This window comes from Otolemur garnettii, unplaced genomic scaffold (genome assembly GCF_000181295.1).
Source record: "Otolemur garnettii isolate 467f Iridium unplaced genomic scaffold, OtoGar3 scaffold00041, whole genome shotgun sequence".
In the NCBI taxonomy this organism is placed as follows: domain Eukaryota; kingdom Metazoa; phylum Chordata; class Mammalia; order Primates; family Galagidae; genus Otolemur; species Otolemur garnettii.
Window position 1 is genome coordinate 10401271 of NW_003852436.1, and position 22681 is coordinate 10423951.

At 35.9% G+C, this 22681-nt stretch overlaps 2 protein-coding genes across 6 annotated transcripts in view; one reads left to right on the plus strand and one right to left on the minus strand.

Annotated features, from left to right (window-relative positions):
* The window catches only part of LRBA (LPS responsive beige-like anchor protein), a 736826-nt gene that overhangs the window by 298864 nt on the left and 415281 nt on the right, over positions 1-22681 (minus strand). For all 5 annotated transcript variants that reach the window (XM_023513466.1, XM_023513464.1, XM_023513465.1 and 2 more), the window contains 2 exons: positions 15840-15986; positions 13239-13375 (listed from right to left, as the gene is read on the minus strand). In XM_023513466.1, the coding sequence (XP_023369234.1) occupies positions 13239-13375; positions 15840-15986 (284 nt within the window). The remainder of the gene's footprint in view (positions 1-13238; positions 13376-15839; positions 15987-22681) is intronic.
* On the plus strand, positions 7100-9846 carry MAB21L2 (mab-21 like 2). Its single transcript, XM_003790215.2, has one exon. It carries the CDS (start codon positions 8211-8213, stop codon positions 9288-9290), a length of 1080 nt encoding a protein of 359 aa, XP_003790263.1. The 5' UTR covers positions 7100-8210; the 3' UTR covers positions 9291-9846.

A 22681-nucleotide genomic window follows, 5' to 3' on the forward strand; every position in this document is an offset into this window, starting at 1 on the left:
ATTAACTATGCATATTGCTACTTTTCAGCTCCTTTGTGTGTACCTAGCTAAAAGCAAAGTGAAAGGGCATGGGTAGTATCTGATCCCAGCAAGCAAATCATTTGGAAATAGCCAATGCCTTAGATCAAAGATTTTCTACTCTATCTAGACTGATTTAAACCTACTAACCTAGATTTTGTCTGCAGATAGAATCAGTCAGAAAATAAGAGAATGACTCTTTAAGATCCAAAGATAATAAGGGAAGATAGAGAAAATTCAGAAAAGAAACAGACTGGCAGACCTTGATCTCCATAGGCCAAAACACAGCTGTTTTACATCCTAACTTTATTTCAGATGGTTAAAGGGAAAAGTTTCCATTCCTTAGGTCATCAACTATTATTCCATTTATACTACACAGATGGGACTTCTATACATACATTATAGCAAATAAAAGATTTTTGTTATTGTTGTTTGACTACTTACTATAAGGAATCAGAGAAACCTCTCTGCACAACACTTTTACTTCAAGTCATGACATTTGAAAGATGGAACAGACTAGATTTTTAACATTTCCATTGAAAATAACACAAAGCCCACTGAAAATTTCCTGTAATTTTAGAAGACTGATGTCAAATTACTACTATTAACAATAATACAGAGTGCTATAGAATCAATACATTTTTAAACAAAATGTTTAAATGAATAGTTTTCCTAAAATATGACAAAAAACTACCCATAAAATATGCTTAACTAATAACTTTAAACATAGATCCACAAAATGTCTCATATGACCTGAAAGAAACATAGAACATAATGCCAAGTCTTACATTTTAAACTAAGTATAGCTCAGGCATAATCTATATCCCTAATCTCACTTATCTGTTTCATTAATGTCTAGCACTGATCACAAATGAAAGTAGACAGGGATTGGGGATGGTTTTAAGATCCCAAGAAACATATTCATAATATGAGTCAACAACATTATCTTCATAAACAAAATACATCACACCTTCATTAAGCCATGAAATCAGCTTTCAGTTTTCTTTAGCATAAAATTGAATGTTGATTAATCTTGGTTTCCCTGTCCATCTCCTGGAAGTGACAATAAAGGCCAGTAAAATTTGGTTCTCTAGGTGAAAGAGACACAAACAATAATCTACAAATTACATAATTATTCCTCCAGTAGTTGAGAATTGGGTTTATCAAATGCATCCTTTCATCTGAAGACTACTGTGAGTTATGAAAGCCAAAGTTATTTGGCAGGTATAATTTAATATTGACCTCATAGTTCAATATTCATGAGTTCAAACTGGTTTTTGTTTTGTTTTGTTTTGTTTTGGAAGGAAGGAAAGAAGGAAGGAAGGAAAAGGACAGAGGGAAAGAAGAAAACCTTATTTGTTCTAACTGTCCATTACATCTGCTTAACTATATACAGAAATAAAAGAATGAATGTCTACAACTTAAAAATGTGTATATTTAAAATGAAAAAAAAGCTATATTTCTCAGTAAGGACAAAAGACTTATATACCAACACAAGAGAGAATATAAAAAAATTCAAAGAAATGCCTTCTAAAAAAATACTTCCTGAATTAACTTAGATGTTAACATTCCATATCCTAGTTTAGTAATATAATGATTGGTATTTATTTTTCAATCAGGCTAAAAGCTGCTTACTTCCATTTTCCTAAGTAACATGTTCCTTACTCTAACATTGTGTAATTTGGTGAGATCAAATTATATGTCGTTTAATAAAGTACTCATTTTTGCAGTTGTTATTCAACTTGGGAGAAAACATATTATATATCAGATGTTCCATTTTCTCATCCTACTAAACAATACAAGAATTATACTTGTAGAAGTGTAATAGGTACAAATATCACTAACCATATATATTATCCAAGGTAATCCAAGCAAACTTTAAAGGCCAAAAAGACAATACTCATCAAAAAAATATAAATGCATTTTATTTCTCAGTACATTTTGATAGGCTTATGATGTAAAGTTAAAAGTACTGCTTTTACCTAACATGGCATTATCTTAAGTTCAAACTGTTCAAATGAGAACAATACCCTTGAGGTACCAAAGAGTTTACAAGGTTTTTAAAAAATGCTATTTTGAGGGGGGAAAGTTGTTTCAACAGCATGCTTGACCATTTAAAATTATTATTAGGCACTATGGTGAATTGTTCAAAGCAAACATTCAATTACTACTTATTTTAGATTGACTCCAGAATAATAATTATCAAAAGTTTAGGAACAATCTCAATACTTCAGAGTTTTGGAAAATTAGATGTGATTGAAAATGAAAGAAAATATAGTTTTGACTTTTAAGATAATATAGATTGTTAAAGCTTATTATATATATTTAAATATGTAATTCCTACAATAAAAGGCCATCAACTAATACACAAAAAATTGTGTCTGGGTTATTTGGTTTTCTTTCTGTTTTTAAATCAGAGACTTTAATACCGTTTTATTTCTCCACTTAGATTTTGACCAAAAAGAATTTTCTTTTAAAAAAACAAGCATTTTTATAATTATAACTAAAATTTTCATGATTAAGCACATAACTAAAAATTTAGCAACTGCATAGATGTTTCAAATTTAGATTTTAGAAGATAAGATTATATACTGGTAAACCTAAGATCCTTTGTTTTCCAAAAAGTATAAATTCTTCAGAAAGTTTTTTAATTAAGTCAGTAATCTGATTGTTTTTTGAATGATTTTAAAATGTTTTCTGGAAAATAAAACCAAATAAGATAAAATCTGTGTACTCTTTACTAACAATTATTAAAATATGGAACATTATTTATACAGATAATAAAATGAGAGATACCTTTTAAGTCCCACTGATGTGATAAAGTAAAAAACACACTAAATATAACTCAGTAAACACCCTTCTAAGTAAAGATCAGCAAAAATTAAAAAGTCTAAGGATTCTGTAGTTTCTGGAAATGTAAACAAGATTATAATTGTCAGATGTACAAGAGCACTGACTTCAGCCATTAGTTTGGTTTTGCTTCTGAGAAACACAACATGAACTACTGAATCTTTTCTTTTCAAATTTATACATTCCCTGAAGCAGTTTAAGCTTCATCAGCAGTGCAGGAATGTATAAAAATGACAGGCAAAGGGCGTTAGTTTTCTTTTTTTCTCATACTGTTTTCCTGTAAGTGGAAGACAGAGTTCTTTCTCAAAGCACTTAAGCTGAAGCTGTTTAAGTCAATGATGAAGGAAAATATAACTGAATTCCCTACACAAGACAGTATCCGAGGTTTCAAGAAAATTTTGAAAAAATCAAATACTATATCATCTTAGAATAAAATGCAGGGTGGCCATAAAGTTCATGTGCTATTTAAAATAGTGTGCAATTTTTTAAAAAAATGCACACGAAATTTATGAACACCCTGTATTACAAGGTTAGCATTCTGCTTTAATTGCCCATTATTTTAAATTAGAAATATTTTCAGTTTAAGCATTGTCAACTCATCACCTTACTTTCAGCACCAGAGCACAAAGTTCTGCTTCTGTGTTTCAATTTTAAACATAACAATGTGCTCAAATGAAAATACACCAATTTTCTATTAAAATTATTTTTATAAATAGTTATTTTTTATTTTCAAGTTTATATACTCATAAGTGTTTCAGTGAGAGGAAATAAAAGTTTTTTTAATCATGATGAAGTAAAAACAGGACGTAATGGAATAATCTGGCTAGTTTTCTGGGCCTTCAACATTCACATTTCTCAAAAACTCATAATTATTATAACCTCAATTTTTAAAAGCAATTGAAAAGTTTTCAGAATACAGTTTTAAGAGACACATATTTTAGTTTATAGTAAACAAAAACATGCCCACCTCAGTATTATCTTCTGCATTCTTATAAAACGTTGCTAATGTAATGATGTGAAAGGTAAAGTCTAGAGAAGTCTGAAGGCTGTGCTACCTGCAATCCACAACAAAAAATTCCAATCACACCCCTCAAAGTCCTCCTTCCCTTTTTAGGAATGCCCTGTACCATAGCTCTGGGCAGAAGCAAGCTGATGTTGGCACTGCCTAAAGCAAACAAACAAGACGTTTAACAGTCACATAAAATGTCCTGCAGCCTCCCTAATGAATTTGTCAAGGACCATCAGATTTTGCGCCCCCTCCTTTGGCTCATTAACTCAAGTATGATGAGACGGATTATAACAAGAGAATGCAGATCAATCGGTCTGAAGACTTCAAGTGGCTTTTAGCCTCTGGAGTTTCTTTCTCTCACTAGGTCTCCTTTAGTAGAGGACGTTATCTCCTGCAGAAGGAGCTGCCATTTGCTTTTAAAGCACCATCAGGAGCTGCTGGTGGACTTCTATGCTAACGTACATAAAAGCAGAGGCGACAGGGCTCTTCAATTACAGCCTCCTCCGACACCGTTCTCCCTTCAATTATTTAACCAGAGGAGGAGAGGATCCGCAAACACACAGCTGAAGCTGCAGTGAGAGCGGAGGTGGCCAGCGCGAGCTGGGGTGGGGGAGGGGGAGACAGAGAGCTAGCGAGAGGGAGCAGTACTTGCTGGAAGTGTTTAAGTTTATTGCTGAAATGATGTTTCTAATTAGTACCACGCCATAAATTAAAGTCGTCTTTGTTTAACTGATTTATTATTTACTAGAGCATCTAACTTAGAAGGGGTAAATTGGTAATGAATTGTTTTTAAAATCAAAACATTTGTAACGTTTTGTCATCCTTCAGCCTCTGTAGGCAAAAGTGCAGGAACGCAGGGACAAAGGTGCGAGAAAACTTAGTCGTGCTTGACAGAGCCGGGAACAGAAGTGGCGCCAGGAGTCAGTCCAACGGTGGCGCAAAGAAGCACGCCGCCCGGGCCACGCCGCCGGCGAGGAGACAGCGTGGGTGGAGGACGCTGGGCGCCTACCCCGGGACCAGCGCGGGCGGGCGGCACGGCTGGCCGGTGGATGGACAGCTTTGCCAGCACTCCAGGGAACGTCGCGGGCGAGGCTACTCCACGCGCAGTCTCAGCCACGCGCGCCCCGGAGGCGGGGAAGAAGCGGCCGCCTCGAGCGTCGGGGAGGGAACGCTCTGCACCCTCCAGCCCCGCCACCAGTCTCCGCCCAGAACAACTGCTACTCTCACAACTCCGCTCCGAACCGCTTCTCTCCCTCGCTCCTACGGATCCTCTCCCGACGGGTCACTCAACTCCCTGAGGCAGAGTGCCCTCCAGTCCAGTGAAATTTCCCGGTGCGACCTCGCGCCGGGTTACCGACAGAGCATGGGCTTCCACGCGCACGAACCCCGAAGGCGTTCTGGCTCCTCTCTGTCCTACAGCAGCAGCGAAGCGTGCCTGGACGCAAGCTTCTTCCTTCCAGAAAGCTGGAGCCCACAGCCGCCCCAAGTCTCTACCACTCTGGAGAAGTTAAAGCTGAGTCTCGAGGTTTCACGTACCCTTCATTCTGACTATTCTTCTTAATTACTCGTTACTAAAGACAAATACTAAGCAATAAATCAGAGTTGATTAAGGGAGGAAAAAGCAAAGTTTTTTTGTAAAGGGAATATAACAAGAGAAGTAGGGTGGCAAGATGCCTGTTGTCCGCATCAGATGTAAAAGAAAGAACCAAGAGGTCCAAGTGCCTGACACCAAATTGATGGAAAGAAACTATCTTCCCTCTTCAACTGAATTCAGGTTCACCTGATTGGGGTTTAAAAGGGCAAGTCATGTCCTCCCAAGGGGTTTTGCAAAAGCTACGCCACCAGGTTTAGCAAAATGAAGTCTTCACTCAAAGGGCTTCACAGATTTTTATTTTCATCACATAAGCCAGGGCTGGAATATAACCTCCCAAATCAAACTAAAAGTAATCCCAATTACCTGACATGTTTTAAAAAGACGCAGAATGCAGACACCTTAGGTTCAATTATAAACCCTCAATATTAAGCAAATCAAAAACGGTGTTATAGCTTTCTTAAATTGAAAAGTATCTGAGTACTACCTTGTTAAGGATAAGACATATACAAAAGGCAAACGCATTGAAATGCCAAGGGAGGAGTGAAGCCTGTGTAATCGATAACAGGATAGTTGAAGATTTTTGTAGCAGTTAAGTCTTTTAAAAGCAATAGTCACTTATAAAAGTAAAATCATTTTATGAATGAGACTCTACAGCCTGAGAATGCATCCAAAATTAGATTTACAACATTAACTTTTAAAGAAAACTTATTCACCTTCCCTTCATTTTCATTTAGTTTGAAACAATTGTAGTAGCTTATTTTAATTTAAAAGTATATCCTACTAAATTCTACAACATATAAATTTGCACCATTTCTCACCACTTAGATACTTTCTCTCTAGTACCTGGTCATTGTAATGATAAAGTAATGACATTAAATATATCTGAATCTTAATTGTGAAATAAGTATCAAACAAGTTAGTTGCTTAGACTATTTTTTGTCCTGCCCCATTTTTCAACAGCATATCAAAATTACTAAAAAGAGATTCATGGTCATATCCTCACACTATTTCCACTCCAACCCACACTGGTGCACATATACAGCAATTGCTTTGGCTATTGGCAACAATGGGAGGGGAGCAACAATAAAAGATGGGAAGACTTTACAGGAAGAAAAAAACCCTAGAAAACCTAGGTCCTTTCCCAGACTCCCCTTTCTCCTCCCATCTGCCTTCAAGCCAAAGTAATTTTGTTAGAGTTTGCACCTTCTGCACAATGTAGATAGAATTAAATTTTTTTTAAAAAAGTGAACCTTTCTGAACCACTGCTACTCTCTCTCGCGTTATTCCAGCCATCTCCAGGAAAAGTCCCTCTATATAGACTTTTTCTTCTCTGCAATTGATAAGAAAGGAGGACATAAAGGAGGATAAAGAAGAGGGGAGCTGTAAAATGTGTGCGAGTATTTGACTTCCACTATCTCCTCCTATTTTCTTACTTCTCCCTTTACCCCCTTTCTTTATCAAGTGCAGTGGTGGCTACCGTTCGTCAAGAGTGCCTCTCTTCCTTCTCGGATTGGCTAAAGCAGTGACAGCTCGGATAGCGATTGTAGGAACTGAAGCTCCACCCCCTTCTTGATGGCCCTGGGACCATTCATAAACTAAATAACTCCAGGAAACAGCGAGGTAGAGAGAGAGGGGAGAGAGAGTGAGGGGAAGAGGAGAGAGAGGGAGGGAGAGGAAGAGAGAGAGCGAGAGCACAGAGGCGAGGGAGAGGGGGAGAGAGACCTCAAGGGAGAAGGGGAAAGGGGAGGAGGGAAAGAGGAGAGCCTGAGGTCGGAGGGGAGTAGGGAGAGACGACTCAGAAAGTGGAATCTGTACAAGCAGCCTACAGGAGGAGAAGAAAAACCCTGAATCGTTATAACTACACCCCAGATGAAACGCAAGCAACGACTCCATCACACTAAAACAGATTTTGTGAGGGCCAAAAGTATAAATTACGAAGCAGAAATGAATATCAAACAACTTATAGCGGTTTGCACCTAAAGACAAGAAGAACCCACTACAAACAAATCAACCCAGTCCAAACAACGCCTCCAGTAGGAAAAGAGGAAAACTGCGACGACAACACTACCCCCTAAGAAGAGACAAGACCAACACGCTGAGACTGTGGGGAGTCCTCAAACCTCCGAGAGAGTGCCGCGGACTGAGCTGCGCTACGTGGCTGTCTGGGCATTAATTACATCCTTCAACGACCATTCAGGGGAGGGTGAGGAGTAAGGCTCTCTCCTACCTGGGTGAGGAAGTCCTACCAGCGTAGGAACAGAAGTTTAAGAATGAACCACTAAATGTTTTGCGTTTATTTTTAAATTTACTTTGGCACTTAAAAGACTTCATAGTTCCAGATTTCTGGGCAATCTCGGCTGTGGACATCTAAGCCTAACCTTTTGGTAACCTGAATTTTTCTCTCTCTCCTCTACCTCCATCCCGCCCCACTCACCGTCAATTTTATTTGCATATCAAGAGAAAGCAAAATAGTCCCAGAAGGTACTTTTCTTTTTCAAAAATTGCCATTTTCTAATTTTCTGCAAAAGAAAACGATTTTGAAAGAGAGAAAAGAAAAAGCCAGCCGGCTACAGCATCAGGCGGTCAGCCCAGGTGGAAAACCAGAGTGAAAGTGGGGCTTAACCCAGAGCCCACCGCCTCTTTCAAAAGCCAAGCCGCAGGGCCACCACCAGTGCGTGAGCCTTGGATCCCTCAACGTATTGCGAGACGCCGGTGTATAGCCCGGACCTGTGCCCAAACATGATTGCCGCTCAGGCCAAGCTGGTCTACCAGCTCAATAAATACTACACTGAGCGCTGCCAGGCGCGAAAGGCGGCCATCGCCAAGACCATCCGAGAGGTCTGTAAGGTGGTCTCGGACGTGCTAAAGGAAGTGGAGGTGCAGGAGCCTCGCTTCATCAGCTCCCTGAGTGAGATCGATGCCCGCTACGAGGGGCTCGAGGTCATCTCGCCCACTGAATTCGAGGTGGTGCTCTACCTAAACCAGATGGGCGTCTTCAACTTCGTGGACGACGGCTCGCTGCCCGGCTGCGCCGTGCTCAAACTGAGCGATGGGCGGAAGCGGAGCATGTCTCTCTGGGTCGAGTTCATCACAGCGTCGGGCTACCTCTCAGCGCGCAAGATCCGCTCTCGCTTCCAGACGCTGGTGGCCCAGGCGGTGGACAAGTGCAGCTATCGGGATGTGGTCAAGATGATCGCCGACACCAGTGAGGTCAAGCTGCGCATCAGGGAGCGCTACGTGGTGCAAATCACTCCGGCGTTCAAGTGCACAGGGATTTGGCCTCGAAGCGCGGCACAGTGGCCCATGCCTCACATCCCGTGGCCTGGCCCCAACAGGGTGGCGGAGGTCAAGGCCGAAGGGTTCAACTTGCTTTCCAAGGAGTGCTACTCGCTGACTGGCAAGCAGAGCTCGGCGGAGAGCGACGCCTGGGTGCTGCAGTTCGGAGAGGCGGAGAACCGCCTGCTTATGGGCGGCTGCAGAAACAAGTGTCTCTCGGTGCTGAAGACCCTGCGGGACCGCCACCTGGAGCTGCCCGGCCAGCCGCTCAATAACTACCACATGAAGACGCTGCTGCTGTACGAATGCGAAAAACACCCGCGGGAAACGGACTGGGACGAGTCGTGCCTGGGCGACCGGCTCAACGGCATCCTGCTGCAGCTCATCTCCTGCCTGCAGTGCCGCCGCTGCCCTCACTACTTTCTGCCCAACCTCGACCTCTTTCAGGGCAAGCCCCATTCGGCCCTGGAAAGCGCTGCCAAGCAGACCTGGAGGTTGGCCAGGGAAATTCTCACCAATCCCAAAAGCCTGGACAAACTATAGGGTGCTTGGGGACTGCTTGAAAAGCGACAAAACCGGGCGTGCTCTCTCAAACACACAACACGTAACTGAGCGATCAACAGCAGAAACTTAAGACACAAACTTTATGTAAGTCACCTGAGAGGAAAAGGAATCAGGCGGAAGACCTTCATTAATTAAGAAACAGAGAGCAAACTAACCAAAACAAATCATGTTCTTGCACAAAAGTGATCATTTTCTTCCAAACAATGTGAATTTAAAGGGTCACACAAAAGAAGCAATCGGGCTTTACCACCACAAAATGAAACCCAAGGTACATTTTCAAATCAATGTATAATAGTTTTCCCCCTTTTCTTTCTCTCTCTTTCTCTCTCGTTTTTTTTTTTTTTGGTTGCCTGAATGTCACCAAGTGAAAAATTATTTAACTATATGTAAAATGTCTCTTTTAAAAAAAGTTTTACTGATGTTAAATGTATCTCAGTGCCAATGTCAGATTGTGCCCCTGCCTTTCTTGCACCTCTACCCTTACCCTAAGCCCTCTTGTTGAAGACAGTAATAAAAATATTACTTTACATTGTAATTGACTGTTTGTGGATTGTTCTTAAATGAAGGCAGGTGAGATCACAGTTTAAAACTTAACACTGTGAAGATGAGAACTTGAGAAGCTAAATGCAAGAAGCTTCCATTTAAACTCTGATTTACAAAATTTAAAATACAACATTTTATAGAATTAACTGTAGGCGTTCCCACTAAAATCCTTAGAAGATAAAGTATTAATTTTACTCAACCAAAAGATATATTTTTTCTGTGGACTTTGAGATTAAAGGTAACATCTATTTCATATTTGAAAACAGAAAAACATTGTAAAAGAACAGATTTGGATCTTATTTTTTGAAAGAGAAAAAAGAATTTTTCACATTAAAAATTAAGGTATTTACTTTCCTATGCCAGAATTTTAAAACAACCTAAAGCCTAAATACAAAGGAAATATTTACAAATCTTTTCCAAATACTTAAAGTCAGTTGATACTTTTCCGTCAACCATTTGTTCCTCTTCAGGCTTTAAAGAATAAAAATTTAATTATTAAATCAGCCACACCAAAAAAAGAATAGAATGGTTACAGCAGTATTTCTCTCTTCCAACAAATGGTGATATGAACAATTCAGATTTATAAATAACTTCAATTTTAAGATGGCTTAGTTGTAAATGCCATAAGGATTATTTTTTATGAAATTGTAAGAATTATTCTGAAGCTGCTTGTATGCAATTCAAACACAAAAAGGTTTTAATACCATGTTTACAACCAAAGAAAAATTATTGTTTCAAGAGTTTACAAATAGGCAAAGTACCTTCCTCCTCTTGGTGCTTTTCTAAGGTAGCAATCCAATATACTCATTTGAATGTTTCAAATTTAACAATGGTTCATTTTTAAGGCCAGGAAACAAATGATTAGAAAATTTTTTAAAATTAGTAAAACTGAAATATCCCAAAGGAATTGATTTCTCTTCTTTATATTGGAGGTAACTCCATTAGCTATGCTAATGGTGAAGCACAGGTACAGAATGTCTGTCAGATGTTACCCTTTAATATTTAAAATTTATCCTTTGTATTAGCCCAGCTCTACTTTACTGGGGAAACCCATGAATGAAAGATGTAGAAAAAAATGTTCTAAAAAAACAACTTTAAAGATCAGAGGAAGAAATTTGAGTGGGGGAAGGGGGTGTATGGAAGGATGAGCAGCAGGATAGCAGAGATAGATGAAAAACAAGAAAACTGCTCAGGGATCTGAAGTCTAGTTCACTTGACAAACAGGCTTAAGTTGTAAGATCTCCTGGTAAAAACAGCCCTGTGTTAAAAATATAAACTTTGATCTTATCGGTTCTGAAATCATCTCCCCTCTTTCAACGTATATTATAACTATTTTTCTAGTCTTTCTACCTATAGATGTAGAACAAACTCACCATAATACTAAGTGGTTCAGAGGAATACACTAATTCTTTTAAATAATAAAAACCAATTTTGTCTCTGGGGAAAATGCTCTCAATTTTAAGAACATTTCCAAAACAAGCATTAGATGCTTATACTTTCATGAAATAATTTAAAGGAACAGTATTTAGTTAAAAAGATTAAAATGATATTTTAAAACTTAGAAAGGTATTTATAGCATTAGACACCTAGCTCTCCCTAGCTATTCCTAGAAAACATTTAAGACTTGACAAGACAAAAGAAAAATATTCCAAATTCATTATCTTTTCTTTTTTCTTCTTTCTTATTTAATGCAGGTATCAGCAAAAAAAAAAAAAAAAAAAAATTGAGGCAACACAAATGTCCACATTTACAAAACACCTTAAAGCACTAATGTCTATACAAAATTTTAGAAATTTTCCAATAATTGCCTGAAATTTTAAAAAATATAAATTGGCAGGAGTTTTGATTTCTGGAATGTCAGGCAGGTTGCAGTGGCGTAAGACCATTTCTATGACTGCCCAAAGATCTCAGTATCTTACAAGCAACAGGGAAAAAACTAATTTAATGATCTTGTACAAAATAAGATCAGAGAAAAATAAAAGTTATAACTGCCCTCATAGGAGCAAATAACTTCAAAGAACCTAATCTCAAAGATTGACAGATGTTCACATTTTGAGAACAATTCATTAGACACCTTAAGATTAAATTATAGACCCTAAACCATATGTGTCCAAAAGCATAAGAATATTTTGAATTAAATCCCAGCCTCTCTTAAATTCAGAAATTATCAGAAATCAGAGAGTTTGAGTTATTTTGGTAGTCTTTCCTTTCCTAAAAAAGCCTAAAATACATTTTCAGACATTTCAGCCATGCAATAAAGTAGAAAACCATTTTAACTGATGTAATTTCAGAATTAAAGTTTTCTCTACAATGGATTAACCAAATCATCAAACTCAAAACAACCAGTTCCACTATAGCCTTTTTGTCATACAGTCTACCAAATCCTATCTTTTTAAGGCAACAATCTTAAAGTGCTAGAAATATGCATATGACAAGAATGATTTATTTATAAAGTTTTTAATAGAACTATAACATTTCATAAAGAGATATTTTGAAATGCTTCTAAATCATTAAGATTTCATAATTCACATGATTCTAAAACCAAAGAACCTCCTACTAATAAACTCAAAATTTGTGTATACCTGTACACAATCAGTCCATAAAATAAATTTTTAAACTACTTTTTTTTAACTAAAATCAGTCCCATTTTTAAATTACTTTTTTAAACCTTATTCTTCTTAAAATAAGTTTGCTTACTTTACTCATTTTTTAAAGAACTGTTTCTTTCAGAGCTAATTTATCATTCTCTTTCATGAAATAAACCTAATTTTGGCTTTTATGACTGTGCTACAAATGTTTCTGAGTAAAAATAAAGTTGTTAAGGTCTGGAAAGTAATCAGAAATACATTTTAAAAGGGAAATTACATTTTCATTGAAGAATAGAAAATTACACAGTGCCTTGTAAAATCTACTAAAGGTAATGGGAAACAGAGGTATCTCACACACATACAAAACATGCTTGCATACACGACAGAGTAGTAAGTCATGGAGACAAAGCAAGGAGGGTGATATATTGGTATCATATCCAGAAAACATAAAGGCTAAACAAAATAATTCCACTCTCAATCTCACTGAATTTTGTGTCTTAATTCACCTTGGACTCTTTGAGAAGGCAAAATACATTTACAGAAGCTGTTCCCTGAGGTTCCCTCTCCCATCCATGAGCTAATAATAAATGTAATAAAGTAGAAATTGTTTTGAATCTGAATGAATTTCTATAATCTAATTAGTAAAGAATCATAAGCTAAAATAGACAACTGCATTGCATATAAGCCAAGACAATTCAGCAAGAAATTCAAAACTAACCCTATCAGATTTACCAAAGGCAATCTTACCCTACGACAGCCACCATCTCATCATGAAACCCCCTCCTCATCTTCTCACCTTGGGGTCGACTTTTTTGAAGTTGGGATCCTCTTCATCCACCTCAAAGTAGAGTTCAGAAGAGGTGACAGAAAGAGTACCCTTTACCACAACAGAGGGGGCCACAAGCTGAGCTGGTGTACTCAGGCTAACAGGACCTGCCAAAAGGAAAAGATAAGTCAAACAAGTTCAAATAACATTTTTCAAAAAATCAAATTTGACCAGAAATTTTATTTAATTTTTTATTCTTCTAGTACTAAACTGCCTGCCAGGTCATCTTACATATTCTATCCACTCAAAATCTTCCTGAAAAAGCAAAGTCAGGATTCTCATACTAGAAGATTTATAATAGGCAGTTAATGATAATAGTAAACTAGGATGCAATTATTTTACACCAAGTTTGCTAAACTTTGACCTAGTGTGTAGGTAAGAAGGTGGCTCTGCCTAAATAAGTTCATCCACATTCCATTTAGAAAATAAGCCTCAGGCTATCAAACAACATGATACAACAACCAGGAGCAAGGAAGCCTCAATAGGCTTCCAAGGCTAGGGGTTAGCTTAGAGTTTGGCTCAAGCATGACTACAAAAAGATCACTAACTTATCAATGAAGTGGGAAATGCTAAACCATATTCTCTGATAAAGATTTTGTGCCAGGTTGACACAAACCTCCTTCCATAACAATTTTACCCCATGAAAGACTGTAAAAATACTTCTTTTCTAAGCCTTCCTTTCCACTGTTAAATATTGTTCAATGCTTCCAAATCTAATATTCCAAATGTAGTTCAGGGACTCTGGGAGTAAACAGCTGGAGGGTGGGTTTCCAAGTGAATGAATTTTTATTGGAATAATCAAATCTCCATAGGGCTTATCAAAGAGACAAATCAGACTGCTACTGAAAACAATAGATTCACCACAGATAAAACAGCACATAATAGAGCTGAATCTAAAATAAGGACTAAAAATAATAATTATATAATATATACACACACACATATAAACGTAGACACAGATGTAGAAAGAATTTGAAATTCCATGTCAATTCCTCTTTGTATAAATTCTATAGGGGAAGAAAACAGCAGAAGAAAAGATTGGCACTTACAGTTCTGAATTAATATAGTGCCTATAAACAAGGTACGCCTGCTTCAGGTAATCAATGGGTGAATAAGTGTTTCAAAATTCAGATGAATTGACATTTCCATCGATTGTTAGAAGGGTGATGGTCCTTAATCTCACATCAATCTTAATGTGTGCCAGTAGGACAATAGAAGGGATGCTCTGCGGAGATCAGAGCAGGTTTTGCCCTCTATTCCCAATGTACAAATACATTGTGTTTGCAGATGGGTAGCAGATAGCTGCAGAACAGCTATGATTTCCCAAAGCTCATCTCTATAAATGGATGAAATAAGCAGCTATGTGTTCTTTTGCTGTCTCCTTTTGCCCTCTGTACATTAGCATGTAATACTGAGAAGAAATAACATTTTTTCAATCACTCTCAGACATTCAATTACAGGGTAAGCAGACAGCTGCAGGAGCTAGGGCAGCCTAGGTCCTACAGAAGACCCCTGACAATTTCCACTTCATTTCTAACCCACACCACTTTATTAGTGTGGATTACTTCTTAATCCTATTGCCATTGTCAAGATTATATAATTAAACTCCCCTTTCACCTCTATTACTGTATGAATGTATTACTAGTAGCAAGAATAGAAGCAAAATAAAGAAGGAAATGGATGTGAAGGAAAAAGTAAAGAATAACAGTATCTACCCTATTCTCTACTCCAACCAATTAATGTTATTTTACTTTACAGAGGTTCCCAGTTGTCAGAGAAGATACCATCTTCTGTTTTTTTTTTTTTTATTATCAAGTTACATGGAAGTACATGTAGATCTCACCAAATAAATGGCTTTTAATGTTTTTCTCTTAAAATTATCAAAATGGAAGACTATGCAATTTTCACTGATAGAAACTATAGAATTTTTCAGACTTTCCTTTTTGAAGGAAAGAGCCATGAGATTAAAGAGAAAAGCCATTTAGTGAATCACTAAAATTTCAGGCTAAACAAGAGAATTTTTTCCCATAAGGGACGTAAAATCGAGAATCTGCAGAGTACAAATCAAAATTTCTACATCAAGCAAAATATGTGAATCTTATGAAAATAGCATGGCATTCATAGAATTAATTTTTTGAGGCAGTTAAATGCAAATACACCATGATCACTAAGATCTGTATATCAAAGCAAATAGCTCATCTGCCTCCAAGCTTTATTTACAAAACAACTGGCAGAATCTTAATTATAGTCCCAATTTCACAGAAATGTGGTAATTCCCATAGGATGGGTGAAGCAATTTTGTTTTGTTGTTGCTGCTTTTAAGCTTTCTTTCTTTTTCAGTGGAGATTATTCATAAAAGGAAAAAATAATGAGGACAGTAAGGAAACGTGAAAAGTGAAATAAAAACTGTAGAAGACGAGGGGAAAAAATGTTTGAAGGAACAAAAACAATCCCTAAATAATGTAATTGTGAGTATACGCTTAGTCCTGGTGTCCACAGCTAAAAAAGTAAGCAATTAGATGCTTATTGTCCTAAAGCTGGCTAAAATGTTTGCACAAGTATTGAATTTACCAGCAAGATTCTCTAAATCTTTCTCATCCACGGATGACAGAGTATCGTCGTCGCCTTCCAGGAGGATCTCGTTTTCTGAGTTCTGATTTCCCAAAGCCTGACTCTTGATGGACTGTTTTCCTTTAGCAAGGATATCTTCATCTGCCGCTGAAATGAAAAGGAAACAAAGCTGTCCATCAACTCTGGGAAGAGCACTTTGGCAGAGGGGTAGGGGTTGAGGTAAGGGTAGGTGGCCAAAGATGATCAATCTTTTATACACACAGAGTCATCGGTAGTGGGGAGAATGTGCGGGCTGGTACACATGCCTGATTCGACAAACTCAATCCCCCAACTCAGTCTAATGTTACCCCAAACAAGCACCCTAATCCCATTAAATCTGACCCCTGCACTGTTCATCGAACCATTTATTTACTTATTATACTTCAGGCAGGAGCAGGTTCACAAGCAGCATTTTCGGGGTGGGGGTGGAATTCATTAATAGGAAAAATCAGAATCTAGTTTTGAAATAACTAACACCAAAAAATACAAATGACTGATTCATATTTCTAAAAAATATCATACTGACATTTTGAAATGGCTGAAGAATGGCTGTGAAAGAAAATACTAAAGTGTGAAGTGTCCAAGCTAAGAAAGACTTATAGCCAATGAGAATGTAGGCCTAGACACTGAAGCCATATCTGACACTAATAAAAACTACATCAGCTCTGAGAAGCTGCATTCTCTTCTTCACTCCATTCTTGCTCCTTCCTTCACACTATTCTGACCCATGTTTTCACATATACACTTGCTCCTTAACCACCTCATCCCTTATACAAATATCCGAGAGCAAAGCAGTGTGGAAACTAAGTGGAGAGCAAACACTGCCTCCTCTGCCTGTTTAAACTAAAGGGCTAAGGCACCCCGGGGGCAAACATAACAGAAAGACCAGGGTGAGAGGCTTGCAGGCAAGGGGCCTCAAGCCGCCTGAACTGGAGCAGCCAGTAAGGAGCAGCAGCACCACCAGACTCTCAGGCACTGTGTGACAAGTACAAGAGGAAGGAGGGAAAAGGAATACAAAATCTAGGGAGCAGCCCTGTAGAACACCTATAAGTCAACAATGGGACCCAGAAAAGGGAGCAGAGTTGCAACTGAAAGGAAGAAACACTGAAACTCAAAACTCTGACTTCAAAATCCCACATCCCTCCAGGGTGACTCCTATGCTTTTGAGCTGCTTCCTACTTACGAAAAGCAGAAAAGCAGACACCGAGTTCTGGACTGTGATTTATAAATGTTCATGTGTGTATCTTTTCCTAACATATTTTAAAAAATGGTATCACATGAGGGAAAGTTAAAAATCTTCACTACACTTCAGACATTCCTGGTTTTCAGCTAAATGAATCCCAGAGGTAAAGCACCTGAGCCACCAGTCAGCAGCTATTGATATGGAAATTGGATGGCTAGGCTCTTTGCTCCGCTGCAGTTTCTGCCCAGGCAGAAGGCCCAAACCCCAGAAAGAAAAAGCAGTCTGCAGTAACATGAGTAATATAGATCTATATAATTTATTCTAAATAGTTAAACAAACATCGTGTGTGACCTGGTTAACTCGGCAGCTCAAAGCTTCTTTGGGTTTAAAAAGTATGTTTATGGATAATGTTAAAGGTATAAGCTTTTTTCTTTTTTATATTTATTGTGAATTCATCATGTATACCATTAACATACAACGCTTATGACACTACTTAAAAGAACACAGGTGCTTTCTATTAAATAAGGAAATCATGAGAATAAGTTTTCTCTATTTAGCTTTTTGAATACATTCTACAGATAAATAAAATTCTATTTTCTTTACACCCATATACAGCATAGTAAGCTACACACCTTAAGAAGGTCTGGATAAATATTTAAAAAGATTATTTTAAGGTGTCTAATTAAAATGGATTTTTTTAAGCTACAAAGAAATATGCCAGTTAATCATTCATTTTTAGGAACATAGTTGTGTGCTTTTATGCCACTGTTTGTATTTCAAGTATTTATATTTCCTTATACTAAAATCAAAACACTACAGTTAGCCCAAATAAGATCTTTTCCAATTTACTATCAACTTTACTAAAAATAAACTGGCCACAGAGAAAAGGAAAAGAAAGAACTGTCTTTTAGATTTTATTATTAAGTAAATTATAATAACATATTATTTGCTAGTTAGATTTTTCTACAGAATCAGTATTCTACATTCTCTTTTTGTCCTGGATTTATAATTCCTTCTTCAAAGCAGAAATATTAATAATAAGGCTAAGATTACATAGCACTTACCATTGCCAGGAAGTATTTAAAATACTTTACATTTTTAACTCATTTTATTTTCATAAACTTCTGCTAATTTTCCATTTTCAGATAAGAAAACAGACTCGTAACTTGCCCAAAGTAATACACCTTATGACAACTGGAGTCAGGATTTAAAAACAGGCAGGTTGGTGCCAGAATCTAGACTCTTAATCACTAAATATAAGAAAGGGAAAGAAAATGAAAACAACCACTGTACAAATATGAATGGATATGTAACTCATTAATTTGTTTACTAATTTTATGTTTCTCATAGTGTATTTTAAAAGGCTAAATCAGAATCATAACATACAAATACTCATTTCCAAACCTAAATTAGATGAACACATGCCAACACATCAGAAACAACTAAATTCAACACCTTGATCATTACTTTCTCTAATTATTGCCATACATGTCCTGAAGTACACAAAGCCACAAAGCTTATTTGAGGAGAAAAAAAAAAGAAGAAGAAAAAAAGCTCTTTAATCTGCAAACATTTACAAAAAATGAGTCCCCAGTGGGAGCATACAATGGTTTAAAATAACTCAATAAATAAATCCACATTCATTTAAACGAATACTAAAATATAATTTGTTATTCCTTCCAATTGCGATTTAAATTTTTAAAAGTATGTTCTCATCCTGCTAATATTAAAACATAGTAACTTCTGCATTAAAGGTTTATGAAAAATTTAAGTACTATAGGTATGCATGCACACACCTACTCTATTTATTTACTTATTTTTACAAGCTCAGATTCTGGAATTGTTCAACCTCAACTGAAAAACCTCTTGTCATGGAAAATATGCAGCTTACTGATATTTAGAGTGGTTTTCCTGTAATTAACTCCCCCTTGAGGATTTTAAGTTAGCAGCAGTAAAATTACCAACAGTACTCTAATACACACCACATGCGCTGGTGTTCAATTCTCAGTGGTCTAATAGCTTTCTGCTAAAGAACTCCCCCCCTCTCAAAATTAGAAAAAAACTTTCTGAAGCATAAAATAAAAGACAATTATCAGGTTTATATGTACTAGGGAAAAGTGTATTTTTAACTTTCATTTGCCTTATACTGTATCAACTATTGTAAACAAGTTATCAACTATTCTGATATCTTCTATGAGTAAATTATACACTGGCCTAAAAGTTTAAGGATAAAGTCAGAACATACTTTTCGTTCAATTCTACAGTTCAATTTAGGTATTTTCAGTCTAATAAAATTATTACTAAACATGATCACTGTTCAAATTTTTTTATCATTATTAATAGATGCCTTTGCCTAATCTCACCTTTAATTCTCACTTAATATTTATCCTAATTTATGAATTAAACTGTAATTTTTACATAAAACTGGGGAAATGTGTCAAAAATGCCATCTTTAAAAATGACTTTTGATTCACAGAAGCCAAGAAGCAAAGAGAGACCTGAGAGAGTCTGGTCTTCAAAACATGAAGTTCAAGTACTCTAGAATTAGCTTTGAAGATACGTTGATTTATCTCTCCAATAAAGCCAGGTAAGTAAAATTAAAATAGAAAAGGAACACAGAAGACTGTTCCAGTTATGATATAAAATAAATCTTTTTCAAACATCTACTGAGACAACAAACTGGAATCATCAATAGTGCATATTACATTAAGATGTTTATACCTTAAGAATTAGCCACTTTGGGGGAAAAAAGGTTACTACTGAAATAACAAAGTCCTTTCAAATGTATACAAAATAAATATGGGCATGCATTTACTATGATGTGAAGCACATACCATTAGTGTATTCTGAATGGGACACATAAAGAATATCTTACAATAACTATTGTCCTAATTAATTTCCCTTTATTCTATTTTCATAGCATTCCAAGTCAAGAAAATTTACTCTAGAAAAATTAGTCAAACTACAAAGAATGATTAGAACAAGTCAAGTGCATGGCTTGTTGATCATGGGTTGCCCAAAAGTTCAGAGAACCTAGTGTATGTTGATCCTAAAAAGGAAGCAATAGTATTTGACATATTGAAGTGATGGGAGAAAGGCATGATTTAGGATCTTTATGTGATCTGTCATCCCTAGAAAACCAAATGATTTACTTTATTATTCTATACGCTTGTTACAAGATACTTTTTAAACTATGTTAAACCCTTCTTATATATACTGAACCTCTGTAAGTTGACCACCCAAGAGACTGGAACAAATTGATCAACATACAAGGGTTGTCAACATAAGGCCTACTAGGCTGATAGAGACATGTGGTACATGTCTGGTCTATGAAAATTTGGTCAATTTAAGGAGGTGGTTAATGTAGAGACGTGGTCAACTACGAAGGTTCTACTGTAATTCTATTAGCAAATACATTCTCTTCAAAATAAAAATGTCTTGAATCAATAGGATTCTACCACTAAACTGTTATTGACAATTGAATTAAAACCAATCTTTCTCCCACTTAAAGTATTTTTATGAGCTTTAATTTAAATATAGAATTCCCATGATACTTAATAATAAACTTTAGAAGACAGTTCAGCACACTGATATGAAAATCTGACTAATCATTAGTTAACCTCGGCTTTAGTCCTTTATCTACCTAGAATGTTGGCACTTTGTTTCCTCAGTTTCCTTATTTATAAATAATAAAGTTAGACTAGACTTTAGCCTTAGGTTCTTCCAAGACCTAAAATGCTCTAATAATAAATAACTGCCAACCCAGGCTCTGCACATGAAGAAATGTTACGAATCATTAAGATGGATTTCTAATAAACTTTAAAACTATAAAATGAAAGAAAATGCCCTTAAGAATCACATATCCAGTTTTACTTGTTGCTGCTAATTTTAATAAAGAATATTTAATCTTAAAATTAAGCACTAATTTTAATATAAAAATATGACTTGGTTTCTGCAAAGTTAAAGAAATCTCCCATTACAACATGACTTTTATAAATAACCACTTTGGAGGGTCTCTGGTTGAAAAATTACCTAAAGCTCTTTTCCCCAAGCAAGTTAATGTGAACTTGGGAAGGGCAATTAAATTGTCAGAATTAAAAAATTTGTTTTTAACTAGAAGGTAGCCAGAAGTAGAGTCATGGGGCTGGTATTGATCGCCCAAACAGAGAACATCACTCTTCAGGTATTTACTCTGCCACCTTTACACTAGAGGCTTTCCTTCAAATCAAATCAATCTATAAAAAAGATGGCTCTTACTACAAAAATACATAACTAATCTCCAGTGGCACTTCTACTTAGATGTCTTCCTTTGATAATGATAGTATAAGTTCATGATGTTCTAAGATTCTGCATTTTTAAAATGTCCTGTCTCCTTAAATAAATTATGCTATCCTCAGTAATATCTATTTTAAATATTTAAATTGAACACTGAAGCACAGTATTTATCTATACTAAAAATTCTGTAATTTCAGCTACTTTTTGGTATTATTTTGTTTTGCATACTTGATTCTTAACATGTTTATTTTAATTAGCTTCCTTAATGCTCCAAAACTCATTTAAAGATGTAATTTCAAGCTTAATATTAAATTAAAATTGACCGTCAACTATATTTATTTAATAAGCTGTTAAAATTTAAGCTCTTTGCTTATAGAATATATTAGCATAAATTATGCTGACATCAAATACCATAATACAATCTATGTGCTGAATTTCAGAATTGTCTCTCTTTATTATTTAAAACATACAAAGTATGATTAATTAGAGCTGTATCTTTTTTATTTTAAGAAGTTATATTAAATATGGCTTCTCTCCTTAACTGTGAGACTACTGAAGCATCTCCTACACATTTGATTCGTTTTTTGAAAGCATGTATTTCCAATCTAAATATTTGTTTTTAATCTTTGGGGGGTGTTTTAAATATTAATCATTATAAGATATTACTAAATAGGATGAAATCACATAAAATGTTTATCTCAGTTTCTTCTTCTCAATTTAAAAATGCTCAAAAAAACATAGATAACTAATTAACATTGTATTAATCTCTTCAGTTTTAATCAGTGAAATTTGTTTCTAAACAGGTCAAAAAAAGTCTTAAATGATAGTAAAAACATTGACAATAAAATATCTTTTTTTTTTGCCAAAAATTATTGCAGATGCTTTAGCATTAAAAAATGGACAATATTATTTTGAAAGGTAAAGTTCAATAAAATATTTAAAATTTATTCACTATTAAGAATCCTACAATTCTCGAAATAGTCAAATTTACTATTTTTGAGAAAAATATGTTTTAGTATTATAAATTCTGCAGTAAATCTGTGCCACCAATTTTAAATTCAGTCACCGATATTTCTCTCAGGATAAAAGATTAATAGTTTTGCCTATGTATGATTTCAGAAAATATGTTTTCACCTTCCAGATATAAAAGAAAAAGAAAACATTTTAACTGCCATTTTTATAAAAACATTTTAACTGCTATTTAGAGACCTCAGAATTGACAATTCACTGTTAAGTGATAGTTTAGAAGAGAGAAAAATAATTAAAATTCAGATATCAAGTATGCATAGTAATAGCTATTTGCTAAAAAGGATAAAATTGCCCTAAAAAAGCTGACTTTCTCAAT

Bases quoted from the DNA above. Each gene is read 5' to 3' on its own strand.
- MAB21L2 (XM_003790215.2), top strand. From the start codon at position 8,211: ATGATTGCCGCTCAGGCCAAGCTGGTCTACCAGCTCAATAAATACTAC.